The 17,380-nt window shown below is 41.2% G+C and overlaps 1 protein-coding gene across 1 annotated transcript in view; it reads right to left on the bottom strand.

The window, feature by feature from the left end:
* Positions 1–17,380, bottom strand: part of SI (sucrase-isomaltase) — a 414,470-nt gene that overhangs the window by 251,165 nt on the left and 145,925 nt on the right. The window contains exons 5-13 of the mRNA XM_073674817.1: positions 15,382–15,499; positions 13,328–13,437; positions 12,804–12,958; positions 10,632–10,806; positions 4,349–4,448; positions 3,840–3,952; positions 3,334–3,459; positions 1,589–1,720; positions 332–451 (exon numbers count right to left, since the gene is read on the bottom strand). Of these exons, the coding sequence (XP_073530918.1) occupies positions 332–451; positions 1,589–1,720; positions 3,334–3,459; positions 3,840–3,952; positions 4,349–4,448; positions 10,632–10,806; positions 12,804–12,958; positions 13,328–13,437; positions 15,382–15,499 (1,149 nt within the window). The remainder of the gene's footprint in view (positions 1–331; positions 452–1,588; positions 1,721–3,333; positions 3,460–3,839; positions 3,953–4,348; positions 4,449–10,631; positions 10,807–12,803; positions 12,959–13,327; positions 13,438–15,381; positions 15,500–17,380) is intronic.

Below are 17,380 nucleotides of genomic sequence, written 5' to 3' on the forward strand. Positions count from 1 at the left end.
GGGAGAATTTATCACTTTATTGCTAAGTTCCACTGAGCAACAGTGGTCAGATATTAACTTTTAAATGGCATCTTACAAGTCAGGGGTCAGATGATCTATTGCCCTGTAGGTCACATGACTTAGATCTGAATAGCTAAAGATGTATCTTATTTCAGGAACAAAAATGAATAGAAGCCAAAAATAAATCATAATGTAACATTTTGCATTATTTCACTTAATTTTCATAATTTAGAATTACACCCTTATTTTTTTTTTTGTATGTTGAATAAAAGTAAGACAATACCAATATAATTCATTATTAGCAGCATAATATTTTGAAGAAATAATTTACCTCTCCAATAAGAGGCGTTCGGCCATCAGATTCATTAACCCACACACCAAGTTCTTGACCTCTTACATAGGCTCCATATGGCTTATCACCCAACAATTTTCCATTGGAGATAGCAGGATCCTGTACCAACAGAATACAATAGTTTATAACAAGTTGTTTAAATACCCAGTTCAGGCAAAGAAATACATTTCCCTATGACAATCTTTAAGTAACAGCAATTTTTCTAATAAATGTATAGACATTGAATGACTTATTGTAACCTGAAACTATTTAGATGCTGGTGCAAGACACTGCATGAAATTAAAACTCCCTTTGGTGACTATATTTCCAAATCAACAAAATAACAGGCTTTATTTATTTCATGGTTAGCTTTCCTTGCCCTTAGATCGAAAAGAATGCAGGCTGCTTTTGAAAAATTACTTTTCCACCAAATCGGTTTACTATGAGGGTCGCAGGGCAATAAAAGACCCCAAAACTCCTAAAAAACAGGCGATTTTGCTAGGAGAATATATAAACAGTCTAAGTCTTGGCAGATTAAGAACTGCCATTTTATAATGTCTCTCTGCACTGACTAATAGAGGGTTGCTTCTAGTAATGGGCTCCTTCTGTGACTTCCATATGCCCCAATAGAACACATGGCCATAGGTTGCCCTGATGGGACAATCCCGTAAATAGTGCATGTATTCTGGTAATTGCACTGACTGAGAAATGGAATTGTGTTAATATTAAAGTAAGCTTTCAAAATTAGAGTTAAAATTACATTGTATAAGATACATCAGTAAATTCATACTTCCCAATTCTCCAAACCTTAAAATGTTATTCAGTTGTCATATCGTGCCTGTAAATATAAGCTATTTTGTAATTTACTGATTAATAACATTTTCAGTCATACTTGAGATGTTAACACGTTTCTATTCTTTTGTTTAGAAAAGTGTTAATGTCTCATGAACACATACAAGAAATTTTAATAAGCAGCAAATTGCAAAAAATGCTTTGTTTCTGAAAGCACTATATGACAATGTCCATCTATTAGGATGGGAATAACCCTGTAATTAGGTGGAGTATGTTTAGATGTTGCATGATTAAATGGAAAATAAAAATATAAAACAAAGTGTATGAGGAGCTCCTGCTTATTGGCCTATTTTATTATATCCATATACAGTTGCAGTATATATATATATATATATATATATATATATATATATATATTTTGTTTGTTTTTAATTAAAGTAAGTTATACATTCCAGTTAAACTTACCAATATGATAATATATTTTTGACCATTGTCATGCATATTTTTAGCAAAGTTAGGAAGATCTGCAAACTTGTCAAGATCATATGTGAAATCCTTTCTATTTTCCATGTAGTCGATGTCAGTAAATTGAACATCCTAAAATGAAGAATACACAGGTAAAAATAAATGTATTCAAATATCGATCTAAGTCAACATATAAAAACTTATCAAGATGCCATACTCTCAGGGCTGACTATGAATAGAAAGCATTCAAACCCCATCCCCAGCATATAATAACCTCCATATTGCAAAAAAAATAGTGAAGGCCATACTGTGGCAAATTTTCAATGTCTGTCAGCTTTCCTAACACGTTAAAATAATGTAGTAAAGAGGAATTCATCTTTATTGCATTTTATAAGAGCTTTTGAAAACAAGAGCACAATGTACAAAAAATATCAAATGCAATGCATCACAAAATACCACACCAGCAACGACTAACACCACAGTTCAACACAAAATACTTCACCACAAATGGCAAACATTACAAGCAGAACATACTTCTCCAGCAGCCTCAAATACTACAGAGCAGCATAAAAAATCTCCTTATCAGCAACAAACAAGCCAACAAGGAAGGACAAGATGCTTAAACAACAGCATCAAAACGACCTTCCTAGCAGTACCAATACAACAGTGGAGACCAAAATTATTTCCCAAAAGTGTCAAGAACTACAATGCAGGACTAAACACTACCTAATAATTTCCAAATACCACTACATATACCATATAAAATGCTATACTGCAACACTAAATACTTCATGAGCAGTACAAAATAAATGAGTGAAGAAAAAAAAAGACGTTTCTGCAGCACTAAATAAATGTTACAGTGCAGCACTAAATGCCTCAAGAGGAGTTCCAAATACCACAGTGAAACATTTTACCACCCTCTTCTTAGCCCTCACCCACTTGGAGCACTGTACCCTTCTTTGCATCCCTACCCCTCCTGCAACAACATGGTGCCATCCATTTGCACATATACAAAAGTGATAACTCATGGGATATTATTAACACAATGTATTAACACTGTAATGTCTGTGTAGAGAAGGGAAGATTTTACAGGTTCATAACAACCATGAAAAGGAAGATGTAGTTAATAGGAGTGGAGCCCCCTTTCCATGGAACCACAGCTACTGCTTCTGTGCTACATAGTCAAGGCCATATACAGTCTCATTTGTAGTACCATAAGCCTGTACAGATGTGCTTGTTTAAGCTGTTCACATCTCTCAGACTGACAGCTGCTGGATATGATGTTGGGAGTGAAAAGGAGATTATAGGGAAAGCTCCCCAGTCTCTTATCGCTTCATTCCCTCCAGACTCCCACAGAGTGAAGGACTCCTTGTCATGTGGTAATAATGTCACCACGGATCCTTCATCCTATCTAACCTAAGAGACGATATTAATAATGCAGGTCTGTAATTATCCATGCGGTCTCTGCTTTGTGAGGGTCATCTCAGCTTCTGTGTCCTGCTATGCATGTTGTGCTTATCAAAAACAATTTCCAGGAACAGGCTTTCATTTGTCCAGAGTTAGACCCTTTTACTGCCAGCATCAGTAGCCCAAAGGATATTATTGCAACTATATGCAAGCTAATAGACCCTGGAAATACGGGGTTGCAATCCCCTAATAAAGTGATTTATAAAGTTTAATAAGATTCCATGCTACACCAAATTATAAAAAAAAGAAATCCTAGCTACTCTTTATGTTCTACTTACATATGGAATGCCAATGGCTCTGTTTCTTTCAACCACCTCCTTTACTTCATCAAGTGATTTGTAGCCCCATCGGCTGAGATGAAAGCCAAGAGTCCAGTATGCTGGCATGTATGGTCTTCCAATAAACTAAAAAAAATGATAATGATACAAAAAAATATTTATGCAAGTTACAGATGACTTGACTCATACAATTATATTATTGCATTTCTCAGGTCACCAGCCATCTATCTGCACTGTATATTGTAATATATGGATATGCAGACTATCCAAGAGATGTAAAGTGGTTAAGGAATGTCTAAAACTAGCATGAGATAAGAGGCTTTCCATAATAGTAAATATGATTACTGTAACATAATATTAAACAAAGCATTCAGACATATTTGGCGCATTTTGAGAATAACAAATCATATCATAAAAATGTTATATTTTTTCTAAATGCTGGACTGTTGTATATGGCCCTAGCATAAGTTTTCTTTCTTTTGTAGTTAATCAAAAGCGATACGTACCTCTAAGTACTCCATAACAACTTCTTCTGGATTATTGCCAACGAATACATAAAAATCCAGGATTCCTCCAATTGTTCTATATGTTATTGCTGGTGCGGGCTGAGTTATTACATCTGCAAAGTAAAATGGAACATGAAATACCGTATGTTGATGGCTATAATCATATTTTGCTGTGTAAGTAAAAATACATTTAAATGTACTTCATTATATTAAAAAATCTATCAAAACAACTTATGTTTAAGAGCTGCTCCTTCTCTGTCAATCCTGACGTGTCCAAATATTATTTAGACCAGGGCTTTCCTGCACCTAAAAAGCCTTGGCAAGTGTCAGCGCCCACAGCGCCTGGGGGCCCAACCTGCCCATGTTTCAATTTGTGAGATCTACATGTACACCAGACGGGTGCACTGCATGTATGGAATGAGCTCAGGAGCTGCACTGTACAGCCCCATTCAATAGTTCAGCAATATGTTGTGACCAGACAACGCCTTTAAGAAAAAGAAAATACTTGCCCATTGCATTGCTGTTCATTAAAAAGACACCAAATGATGCCCCCGTATTATCCTCCAAACACAGGAAAAAAGTCTGTGCACCATATAAGTTAAATCCATCCTGCAAAATAAGCAGAATAAAATATGAAATAATAAATTGATTTACATACAATTGGTAAGTTAGTATACATAGTTACATAGGTTGAAGCTAGATCTATCAAATTCAACCTTTCTCCACCAATTATACATTTTTTGACACTTAATAATCTATATTCCACAATGGTATGTGTGCAGCGTCGGCGTCTCTGCCTCCTGCCGGGCAGAGATGCCATTTCCCTCACTGCCGCAGTCCCAGTCTGGCGACCTCCAGCTCCCCTGCTGCTCTTGCGCGCACCGCGTGCCGCTTACCGGGCACTGTGCTTAGGGCGCTCGTGCTCCCTCCCTCTTAAAGGAGCCGCGCGCACCATCCTAATGAGTCCCCAGCCAATGGTCGGAGGACCACTCCTCTTTAAAGCACCTCCTCCAAAATGGAGGTGCCTGTGCAAGGTTGTTGTTTGTGTGATAATACTCTCCTCAGCCCTTAGGTTCCAGTGCCCACCAGTCTGTCTATCAGCCATGCCTGCCTATCAGCCGTGTCAGCCTGCCTGTCTATCAGCTATGTCCACCAGCCTGTCTACCTGCCGTGCCCGTCGGCTTGCCTACCCGAATCACCTGTCAGGATACCTGCTTTGCCCGCCTGCTTGTCTACCTGAATCACCTGTCTGGCTGCCTGCCGTGCCCGCTGACTTTCCTAGCCGGATCACCCGTCAGGCTACCTGCCATGCTCATCAGCTGTACCTGTCAGCCTCAGCCACCTGACCCGTGGGAGTCACCTGCTCTCACACAATGTCAGTCCCTGAGTGGCACCTGGTTTACCTGCCTGGTCCCTCCTTGGTTCATGGAGTCGACTAAGCCGCCATGTGGCCAGGGTCGGTTCGAGTTGGCACTTAGTTACACCCCTCTGGTCCCTCCTTGCATCCCAGCACAGAGGTTCCACCACCCGGATCCATAACAGTTTGCACAGGCTATGGAACCCGGTGTCTCCCAGGCTCCTTCACTCTCAGACCTGTACCAAGAGGTCTCTCGACAGTGATCCCAACAAGATACTATCCTGTCCTATTTGCAGACAGTCAACTCCCGCTTGGACGCGCTGTCCACCCCGACTGTGTCCGCCTCTAACCGAGCGGCACCCGCTCCGGCGGCACCACAACCCAGTGGCACTGTGGCACCCGGCTTTGGACCCCGGCTTTCTGAGCCTCCACGTTTTGGTAGTAACCCTGTCCTATGTCGGGGCTTCATAAATCAGTGCACGCTGCACTTTGAACTCCTGGCACACCAGTTCACCTCTGACCGGTCCAAGGTGGCATTCATCATGCCTCACCTCACCGGAGAGGAGTTGGCGTGGCTTAACCCTCTATGGGAGAGAGGGGATCCTCTGGTGTCCGATCTCAGGGCTTTCCTCGCGGCTTTCCAGAAGGTGTTCGAAAAGCCTGGACGAAAATCTTCTACTGCCTTCTCACTTCTCCGACTCCACCATGGGAGTCTCTCCATGGGCCAGTATGACGTGCGTTTCTGAACCCTCACATCTGAACTTGCCTGGAGCAATGAGGCCCTGGTGTCCACCTTTTGGGAGGGCCTTTCCGGATGGATCAAGGATGAGCTAGCCGGTCGTGACATACCTCCCTCCCTGGATGACCTGGTGTCATTAGCTACCCGGATTGACATCCGTTTTCTGGAACGCGCTAAGGAGATGACCCATGAGAGGAAACCTCTGCGCCTCGCTCTAGTCCTCCAAAGTCCAGTCTCGCAATCTGCACTCCCCCGGGGTATCTTCCCAGAGCTTACGCAAATTGATCAAGTTAAGATGGTCAAGTCTTGCCAGGAGACCCGTCGTGCCGAGGGGAGTTGATTTTATTGTGGCAATATAGAGCATCAGATCCGATCTTGCACGGTGAGACCGGGAAACTCCAGTGTCAAGGACCACTCGGAGAGGTCGTCCTAGGCAAGAGTTCTTCCTCTCCGCCCTTGACTCTGTCCGTTTCCGTTACCAGTGGTGAGACCCGCTTCTTTGAGACTGCCGATCTGGATTCCAGAGCCGCTGGGAATCTCATCCAATAGGCCGTTGTAGAGCGTTTTCAGAATCCTACCATACATCTGGCGGATCCTTTAGTGATTTCTTTTGTGGATGGAAAGCTTCTCCCTGAAACCATCTTGTTGGTCAATGAGCTGGTAACCCTTCACGTGGGAATGCTGCACTCGAAGAAGATCTCCTTTTACGTACTGTCCGGTCTCTCTCATCCCCTCTAGCTTGGCCTGCCTTGGTTACAGAGACATGAGCCCGTCCTGAATTAAAGCTCGGGTGAGGTGCTCTGTTGGGGTCAGGAATGCCATAAGACCTGTCTGGTTCCGGTTAGTCCTGCTTGACTCCCGTCTACTCTGGCTAACCTACCTGGCCTGCCAGCACCCTACTGGTCCCATGCAGACGTCTTTGATAAAAAGGAGGCAGAGACACTACCACCTCATAGGCCGTATGATTGCCCCATCGACCTAATAGCTGGTGCTTCACCTCCTCGCAGGCGAACCTACCCCTTGTTGCTGGCCGAGACCCCTGCCATGTCTGAATATATTGAAGAAAATCTTGCTAGGGGTTTTATCTAGAAATCCACCTCTCCGGCTGGAGCAGGATTCTTCTTTGTCAAAAAAAAGATGGCTCTCTTCGTCCTTGTATCGACTATAGGGGCCTAAACCTGATTACCATCAAGAAAAAGTACCCCCTGCCTCTCATCTCGAAGCTGTTTGACCGTCTAAAAGGCACAAAGATCTTCACTAAGCTCGACCTGTGTGAGGCGTACAATCTGGTCCGAATTCGCCAGGGAGACGAGTGGAAGATGGAATTCAACACTCGGGATAGTCACTACAAATACTTTGTGATGCCCTTCGGTCTTTGTAATGCTGCAGCCATCTTCCAGGAGTTAGTAAATGATATCTTTTGAGATCTCCTGTATTCCTGCATAGTGGTGTACCTGGATGATAACTTGGTGTTCTCCCCTGATCTGCCCTCTCACCAGAGGGATGTTAGTCAGGTCCTGCTGAGGCTCTGGAAGAATTGTTTGTATGCTAAGTTCGAGAAATGCCTCTTTGAGCAGACCTCCCTGCCGTTTCTGGGGTTTATCATCTCTGAGACCGGACTACGGATGGATCCCGAGAAGGTGTCTGCCGTCTTAAAGTGGCCCCGACTGGAGGGCTTGAAGGCTATTCAGTGGTTTCTGGGATTCGCTAACTATTACCACCTCTTAATTACTCATTTCTCCCCCCGGACAGCTCCCACCTTTGCTCTTACCCGTAAGGGAGCAAATCCCAGGGAGTGGTCTTCCGAAGCAGAGAGTGCCTTTATCTCTCTTAAACAAGCCTTCTCCTCCTCTCCTGTGCTACACCGTCCGGATTACAATAAACAGTTCTTCCTGGAGGTTGATGCATCATCCTCCGGAGCCGGAGCAGTGCTTACCCAGAAATCCTCGTCAGGGCGAATGGTGACCTGCGGCTTCTTTTCCAAACTCTTCTCTCCCCCTGAGAGTAATTACTCCATAGGAGATCGAGAACTGCTGGCCATCAAATTAGCGCTGGAGGAATGGCGCTACTTGCTTGAGGGGGCTCTGCACCCGGTGGTCATCTACACTGACCATAAAAACCTTCCTTATTTGCAGAACACCCAAAGACTAAACCCGCATCAGGCAAGAGAGTCTTTGTTCTTTGCTCGATTCGGCATCACTCTCCATTAGTGCCCGGCAGGCAAGAACATTAAAGCTGACGCTCTATCCCGCTCTTTTCTGTCTTCCAACTTAAAGGAGGAGCCTCTACACATCATTAAACCCTCCAGAATTATGACTGTTGCTCCATTTGACCTGTCTCATCGACCTCCTGGTAAGACCTTTGTAGCGGCTCAGGATCGGAAGAGGGTCTTACTCTGGGACCATTCGTCCAAACTGGCTGGCCATGCCGGCCAGAGGAAGACACTTCTGCTCATTGACCGGCATTATTGGTGGCCCATCCTGCGCAAGGATGTTGCGGATTTTGTCGCGGCTTGTTCCTCTTGTGTCAGTATCAAGATACATAGGTACCTTCCAGCCGGTTGTCTCCTTCCTCTTCCCGTGCCTACCGCTCCGTGGCAACATATTGCAATGGATTTCATCATGGATCTTCCTGTATCAGCTGGTTTTTACTGTCATTTGGGTGGTCGCCGACCGCTTCTCCAAGATGGCTCATTTCATCCATCTGCCTGGTCTTCCATCTGCACCTATGCTGGCTAAGGACTTCATCCATCACATATTCCGTCTAAAAGGCTTACCCCTCCACATTGTCTCGGACCGAGGAGTTCAGTTCACTTCTCACTTTTGGAGAGCCACGTGCAAGTTGCTGGATGTCTCTTTGGATTTTTCTATCATCCTCAGTCCAATGGTCAAGTGGAGCGTATCAATGAGATCCTTACCAGTTTTCTTCAGCACTTTGTCAACGCTCACCATAGCGATTGGGTTGAGGTCCTGCCCTGGGCCAAGTTTTCCTATAACAACCATGTGAGGGAGTCTTCTGCTAAGTCACCGTTTTTTGTGGTCTACAATCGACACCCCCGGATTCCGTTTCCCGTCTCCTCTTCAGTGGAAAATCCTGCTGCGGAGTCTCTCGTTAGTGAATTTTCTGCGATTTAGGAAGACACTAGATCTGCGCTTCTTCAGTCCTCCGAGCGGATGAAGAAGCATGCTGATAAGAGACATCTGGATCCGCCTCAATTCCATCTGGGAGACAAGGTCTGACTTTCCTCCAAATATGTCCGTCTCAAGATACGATCATACAAGTTGGGTCCATGATTCATCGGTCCGTTCAAGATTCTGAACCAAATAAATCGAGTGGGTTAGAGGGTAAGAGGAAAGGCTTTCTTTCTTGTGGGTTGGAAGGGGTTTGGTCCTGGGGAGAGGTCTTGGGAGCTCAGGGAGAACATTCATGCCCCTCATCTTCTAGAAAAATTTCTTGCTGGTCTAAAGAAGAGGGGGCATAAAGCAGGGGCACAGTGGCGTCGGTGTCTCTGCCTCCTGCTGGGCAGAGATGCCATTCCCCTCACCGCCTCTGTCCCGGTCCGGCATCCTCCAGCTCCCCTGCTGCTGTTGCGTGCACCGCGCGCAGCTTCCTGGGCACAGTGCTTAGGGTGTGTGCATGCATGCTCCCTCTCTCTTAAAGTGGCCTCGCGCGCCATCCTAAAGACTCCCCGGCCAATGTCCGGAGGACCACTCCTATTTAAAGCACCTCCTCCATAATGGAGGTGCCAGTGCAAGGCTGTTGCTTGTGTGCTAACACTCTCCTCAGCCCTCAGGTTTCAGTTCCCACCAGTCTGTTTATCAGCCATGCCCGCCTGCCTGTCTATCAGCTATGCCCGCCTGCCTGTCTATCAGCCATATCCGCTGGCCTGTCTATCAGCCATATCCGCTAGCCTGTCTATCAGCCGTGCCCGCCTGCCGGTCTATCAGCCGTGCCCACCTGCCTGTCTATCAGCCGTGCCCGCCATCCTGTCTACCTGTCGTGCCCGCCAGCTTGCCTAACCGGATCACCTGTCAGGTTACCTGCTGTACCTGCCTGCTTGTCTACCTGAATCACCTGTCTCCCCTTCATATAGTTTTTTTGGCTCAGGTAATGAGTCCTTCGCAGTATGAGATAGGAGTCATACGACGATACACTAGGGTCCTGTAAAAAGCTATTTCCCACAGACATGTATGGCACTTTTGGGCTTATGGCTGTGGAACTGTTATTGTCACCAAGAAAATTTGTAGAAGAGCTTGAAGAGTCAATCTGATGATTTGACACCAGCAATTCCCCTCTCCCCTTGTTATCACTTTCGTAGTATGGAAGTGGTTGATTATTGAACTTATATTTGAGTGCATTTTATTTTTTATCATTGAAAAAATCTCTTAATACATTTTATTTAATTACACTTACAGAATTCTCTCTCCAGGAGGGAGTATTTATTTCAATATGAAATAATTAGACATATATAATTTATCCTATAATATTTTTTCTGAGTTTTAATGTACAGTAAGCCCTTCTAAGACTTTTGTTTATAATTACTTTCTGAAATCTTCGCATTTGTAGAGTTGCTCAGGTACATTACTTCACCTATAATTACTAAAGGCAAGCTTACATGTAAAAGTGAGATACTGTAAACATGAGGTGTAATGAGCCTGTAATCATTAAATAAGGGATTATAATAATAAGCACTTACTCCATTGGGAAACCAATCTCTGGTAAATATAGGCCACGTTTTCCAGTTTTCCAAATTATGCTTATATTGTCGGTGAACATGTTCGCCTAATCCATAAATATTGCTGCTAGGCAGTTTAATGGACAATTGTAAGAACTGGTCAGCATAAATGAGTGGCCCTATGGTAGTATCAAACCTGTAAGAACAATAAATATGTTATCCCTTTTGCATTAAAAGTATGGGATGATACCATAACTACAAGAACTGCATGATCCTAGGAAGAAAAACATTTATGCATTCATGAGATTCGCAATTAAATTTGTCAAATTTAAAAGGGGTTATCTCATCATAAAAAAAGCTGCTTCAAAGAAACCAATCCACAGTAGGGGAACTTTACTTTTACATGGCTGCCAATTAGATGAGAGGCCTCTTTTGTAATAATTGCAGTACAAAGAACGAAGCAAACAAAGCACCGGATGCTGCATGTTACTAAGGACTAGAGATTATTGGGTTCAGGCAACATTAGAATTGGCCTTTTCGTGCGTTTTTTCCTGCTGGGAAATTTGATTTGTGGAGAGGTTATTCTCTGTTATTTTTTCTTCAGACCCCAGAGCATAATAAACATAATATGTAAAAATAACAAAAATCATTTTACTCACTTGACTGCTCACCTCTCCAGCCTCTCCGCTCCTCAAAGTCTGGTCCCCATCGCATCTTCTGATTGAGGTCAGTAGCAGTGATATCCCTGGGTTTACTAGCCAATGAAGCTTCTACGCATGCAGACACAAAGATTGTGGCATAAGTGGTGATGTCACATGTATTGATCTTTGTGGGCACATGCACAGGACTCGCCCTTGCCTAGAAAACCCAGAAGCCTAGTGACGGAGGCCGGGGGATTTCATCGCTGCTGATGCCAATCTAAAGTAGAGGTGAAGACAAGACAGACAGGTGGCGGTGAGAAGCGAAGGAGACTTAGAGGCGAGTATAAGGATTTTTCTTGTTCCTTAACATTTTGATTATCTTTTATGGTCCAGAAAAATGGCAGAGAGCAGCTGGTAACTGCTGAACCTGTGTGGAAATGAATTACAAGAAATCCGCATTTTGGTATATGTGGATTTTTGTAAAATTGGAGTAATATTCAATTTTGCTCAAATTTATTTGTTCATCTTTGCTAAGGATACTTCTTTATGATGTCCATAGGTCTTATTAGAGTATGTGGTAATGGGCATCTTGTTAGGACAATATTTTTTGCCTTTCAAAATCTTAAAAATCACAAATACAAAATTTTAATTTCTTACTGCATTTCTGAACTTCTGAGATTCCCAATGGAATTCCACACATTTAAAGGGATTGTCCACTACTCGAATTACCTCATCTTGATCACTATATTTCCCACATGTAATACAATAATGGCTCCTCCAATGCCAGAGCCATTTCAGCGAAATCGGCACCTGTTCTCCTGGGGCTCATGTGACATTGACTGCAGGGCTTGCATGAAATAATAATCTGCAGCAGCTTTACTTGCATGTCATTTAAACAAAACTGACACTAGGAAGAAGTGAGAGCTGTTTCTACTTTCTGACTTCCTCTAGGTGTCAGTTATGTCCAATGAAAGGGAGATTGAAGCAGCCACTGATTGGCTGCAGGGCTCAAGTTACATAATAACATTACGTGAGCATCGGGAGAGCTCACGTCGACATCTTTAGAATGGTGCCCTCACAGGAGGTGAGTATAGCAGCTGTTCTTTTCCATGGATCAAATATAGTGATTAAGAATGGGTTGTTAAAGTTATGAACAAACCTCTTTAATGTGATACATGTTTACTTTATGGGTTGCTTTTCAGTAGCCTATCCTCCCAGCAGCTGAATATAAGAATTACTGTATATTCCAGATGTGGCTTCGGAGGAATTGGTTAGGTTAAAGGCTTTGAAATGCCATCAGTAAAGATAAAGTGACTGTTATCAACATTATAAAATTACAAAGTAAAATCTACACAAAAATCATGAGAACTCTTTATCAGCAATTATCAAGTTGGTAGCAGATACTCTCGTATTCACCTTATTCCAGGAAGCATAGATTATAAAAATGGGTTATCTAGCACTGAACAAACACATAATTTCCACACTATTATATTTCATTTTATAGACATGTGAAGCTATAAATGCACAAACTATAAAATAAACTGTTGCTTACAGGACTCTGTTTGTTGGTGATTTTCTTGAAACTTTAATTCCAAAATTGTTATGTATCAAATCAACTTTGTAATTTGGATTTGGTTCTGCTGTTCCTGAAAAATGTTTTACATGTTCATGGGGAACTTCAAATCTTTCCTTGTTAGCATCTGTGATCTACGGAAAAGAAAATATGAAGATAATGTTTAGACACTCAAAATTTTCAATAGGTTTTGCAGTTAAAGCAACTAAAGTGCTTGTTTTCAATAGTTTTACTTAAATTGATGCATTTTTAGAGCTAAAATAATCTTTTTACCTTTAAAAATGTTGAACAGTTTTGCTTCTACTGCATCTATGTATAACCGTACTTGCCATACTGCGTTATTAGTTAACAGCGAAATCACCAGTCAACTGTTGAGATTGCAGTGTCCGTAACCTTTATTTCTTATCTCTTGAACTCCTGGTTTCCACTTTGAAAAAGGTTGCCCTTGGGGCTTGTGTTTTTTATTCTTTTTAATTCATTTTAAAATTTTAATTTCAACATACCTTAAACCGAAAGCGATTTTTGGATTGTATCTCAGCTGTCAGAAGCAAATTGTTTATGTCACCTCCAACCAAAGTAGGAAAATTAGTTCGTTTCAGATTAGCTGTGAATCCTGCAGAAAAAATCATTCATAACTGAGCTTTCAAAATTTCCAACTTAAAATAGATGAAAACTATAGAAAAGGACTTAGTTGTTACAGGCAGTCACAAATGACCTACAATTTCCAAAGATTTCACTAGAGATTGATTGTTAAGTGCTGTGTGTGTTGCGTAGCACTATCATGCCTCATAATGAATCAGGACCATCTGACAATTGACATGTATACTTTAAAATAAATCTTACTCCGGTCAGGGACTTGAGTAAGAGTTATGATGTAAGGAATACCGCCTCTCATCATGAATTTGACAAGCAGAGGTTGCTCTTCCCATCTCCAACTACCCTCACTTTGGTGAAGCTAAGCAAAAATGGAGTAAGAACTTCATAAATCAAAAATTTTTACTGAAATCTCGAGTTACACAAAATTTTGCAACTTCTCAAACCTTTTACGCTACAATTCCGGCATGAAAGCTTTGATGAATTGGGCCTTGTGTTTCTAAACTGGGCTAACTCCCTCCTATGATCTTGAGGCTGAATTGACATGTTTATTTGGGGTTTTTTGGGATAACTTTTAGAGCAGCATTTGTTGGCAAAAACCAAGAGGAAAATTCATGAAAACATAAAGGAAGGGGTAAAAATGTCCCCTTTCTTTAGACCTACTCTTGGATAGACTTTATGCATGAATCCAGCCTAATACTACTAAGATTATGTGCACATCTCCAGTAGTGTTTGGTTAGATTGGATCCAGCAGGAATCTGTTGGCAAAAAAGTTCTGCGGACACAACATTTTATTCCATGTTTAAATAACCGATCTCCGCTAGATTAGTTTTTTTTCACATTGAAGGCTTTGTAAAACTGCTCCGTTAATCAGCCATCCATTTTTCTTTCATTTGTAATGGATCCGTTTTTTGCTTACTGGTTCTATTAATGAATCCGTTTTTCTGTTTATTGGATCCAGTAAGTAAAAAATGTATCTGGTACAAATGAAATAAAAGCAGATGGCTCATAAACCACAGTGGCAGTGACTATTAACTAGATAGATGCAGGGTTTATATTTCAGCAATCTGATGTCTTATTCAAGAGCTATCCACATTTTTCTTATATTTAAATGAGCTGCTCAGGACTAATGGTTGGACATTAATCTGTATGAGAATCTGCCTACAGTGTGATGTATAATGGCTGCTCTGTTCTGCTAGCTGTGTGTGATTATAACTGACACATCTGCATGTTCCTATTAGTGCTTCAGCAGAGCTGTGAGAGCTGCAGCTACTAACATTTTTATTAAGAGACAAAGTTCTGCTGTTCTATGTTAGTTACATCTCTCACACTGGTAACTCCTCATTTCATTTATAATAAGCCCTGGAGACAGAGTCTCATGCAGATCAGTGTCTAGCCCATAGTACTGAACAGCTCATTTACATATAAAAAAGCATGGATATTTCTGGAATAAGACATCAGATAGCAGATATCAATGTATGACTTTATTCAGCTTCCTATGACTTGCATGTCCACATAGATGGCTGATCCTAACGACAGATTTCCTTTAACTCCTGAATATCACAAACTTTTAATATGCCTAGAACACCTAGATGAGTGCTAAGTGCCAATTTGTATACAGCCCAGGAAGAGTTTTATTGACATCATAAAGTTTATGTGGTGTATTTTGAATGATAAAATGGATTTGACATGTTTCCTTTAAACATCAGTTAAAGAAGGGTTAAAACGCTGCTGTGAGGCTAATAGATGTCATTACTGGACTTCAGCATGTATTTATTTTAACTCTATTATAGTACCGCTACAGTACGGTAGTGTAGAACAATACTTTGTGGCATTGTTTATCGATTGAATTTTTCTCAGGTTCAGTAATCTCAGTTTTGTGTCAATGAGTTTTGTAATGGAGTTTTTGTAAGAATATACATAAGTTTCCAAGGGTTTTGTTCTTGTAAATAAAAAAAAATACCTGATTTTGTTTCCTTAGTACTAACAACTTCATATCCGTGCGTTTTTGAAAAGAAACACCAAGGGACAGAGGTTTCATTGTAAGGGCTCCAGCAACAACCTCGTTGTGTGCATACAACCTATAATGACAAATTCACAGAAAGAGTATCATTTACATGGTTAAACCATAAAATGACAAGTATCAGCACTATGTACATCATATCTGCACCTAAAATATAACCAATCTTCTGAATGCCTCTAAACGCAAGATTTATACATATACATATATGTATATATATGTAAAAGAAAGTCTGTGCTTCCAATATTTATTGGCTTATTTTCTTTATTGTGCAGGAAATTCCAATTATTAGTTGCGGTCCAGGCAGACTCTTATGAAAAATAATTGCCATAGAGGAATTAGGTTGACAGATTATTGGATTGGCCATATGGTGAAAACAGCCACTGCTTGGCAGATGATGCACATCCGCAACAAGCAGTAACCGTTTTCACTACAGATGAGTGGATCTAACAAAATCAAAACTGCCAAATTGCTCAGATTTTACTGGGAAATTGGAATCACAGTAAAGTTATTCTCAGTCAATTGAAAGATCCCTTTTATGCGCCCTTCTATTTTACAAATTGCAAAAGATTCCATCAGTCACAGAAGGATCACATGACCTGTGTCATGACTTTGTGGACTTCCCATAATGCTTTTCCAGTTTTCACATCACAGGGTATAGCGCAGCCAATTTTGAAGGACTGCCATCAGCTGCTTAAAAGCAGAGGAAGTGAATGCAGCAGCACATTAGGGTAATTCAGGATCGTGAAAGGTGATGAGAGGAAACAACTCAGCAAAGCCATGAAACATTGGACAAATATTACAGACAGTAATCTTTTGTGCAACTGCAACACTGAAGAAGATGATTTTGTAATAGTCTGCTAATAATAATAATAATAATAATGCTGATTCAGCTGATGGAGGAAGAGAGAAATAGAAGAGGCATCAGGAGCAGGGCCAGACTCATTGTGATAGATCAGTGATATGGTTTAGCTGGCATTTGTGCTGCAATTTTTTTTCAGAAAAAAATTTCTGAAATTGGTGTCAGTCAAAGAAGGTGTGCTTGCTTGTTAGAAGTGACTGTAATGTGTTTTTTTTTTATTTCTTATAGAATCCTTTTTGTGAAAAAGGAATAATTGTTTGTTAGGGATTCCAAAGAAAATTTCCCAAAATCCATACATTCAACTGCGACTGTTTACCTTGTAAAGTGTGGATTTTATAAACAGTTTCCTTTTTGCATCTTTGGTCTGCTAGTCAAATTTTACATCCACACAGGCTATACAAACACAGCAACTTTTTTCTTGTGCTAGTTTTCTAGTCATGTAGTCTATCACTGCACTGTGTTGTTAAACGCACTGTTGTCTACTACAGGGCTTATGGTGAGATTACTAAAACATTACTAAGGCTGTGTTTGCACTAAAGAGATTACATCTGTTTGGATACAGTCCAAGGAGACTTCAGAGTGTGCATAATTTTTCAGGATAATTGGAGGACATGCCATTTGCAGCTAATTTATTCACTACAAATTGATTTTTTGATATTATTTAATCAAACATGGTACATTTTTATTTCCAAAGATTCAATCATCTCTACTGTTTACCTATAGCCATATATATATTGTGGCAACTTTGAAATTACTATGGCTATGTTTACATTAACAAACTTAAAAGAGGTTGTATACAGTCCTTGAAGACCTCAGACTATTATACAGGGTGGGCAATTTGTATGGACACACCTAAATTAAATGGGAATGGTTGGTGATATCAACTTCCTGTTTGTGGCACATTAGTATATGGGAGGGGGAAAACTTTTCCAGATGGGTGGTGACCATGGCAGCCGTTTTGAAGGTGGACATTTTGGATTCAACTTTTTGTTTTTCAATGGGAAGAGCGTCATGTGACACATCAAACTTATTGAGTATTTCATAAGAACAATGGTGTGTTTGGTTTTAACGTAACTTTAT

The sequence above is a fragment of the Phyllobates terribilis genome, unplaced genomic scaffold (assembly GCF_046119375.1).
Source record: "Phyllobates terribilis strain yellow unplaced genomic scaffold, ASM4611937v1 Scaffold_3__8_contigs__length_932513732, whole genome shotgun sequence".
Lineage (NCBI taxonomy): Eukaryota > Metazoa > Chordata > Amphibia > Anura > Dendrobatidae > Phyllobates > Phyllobates terribilis.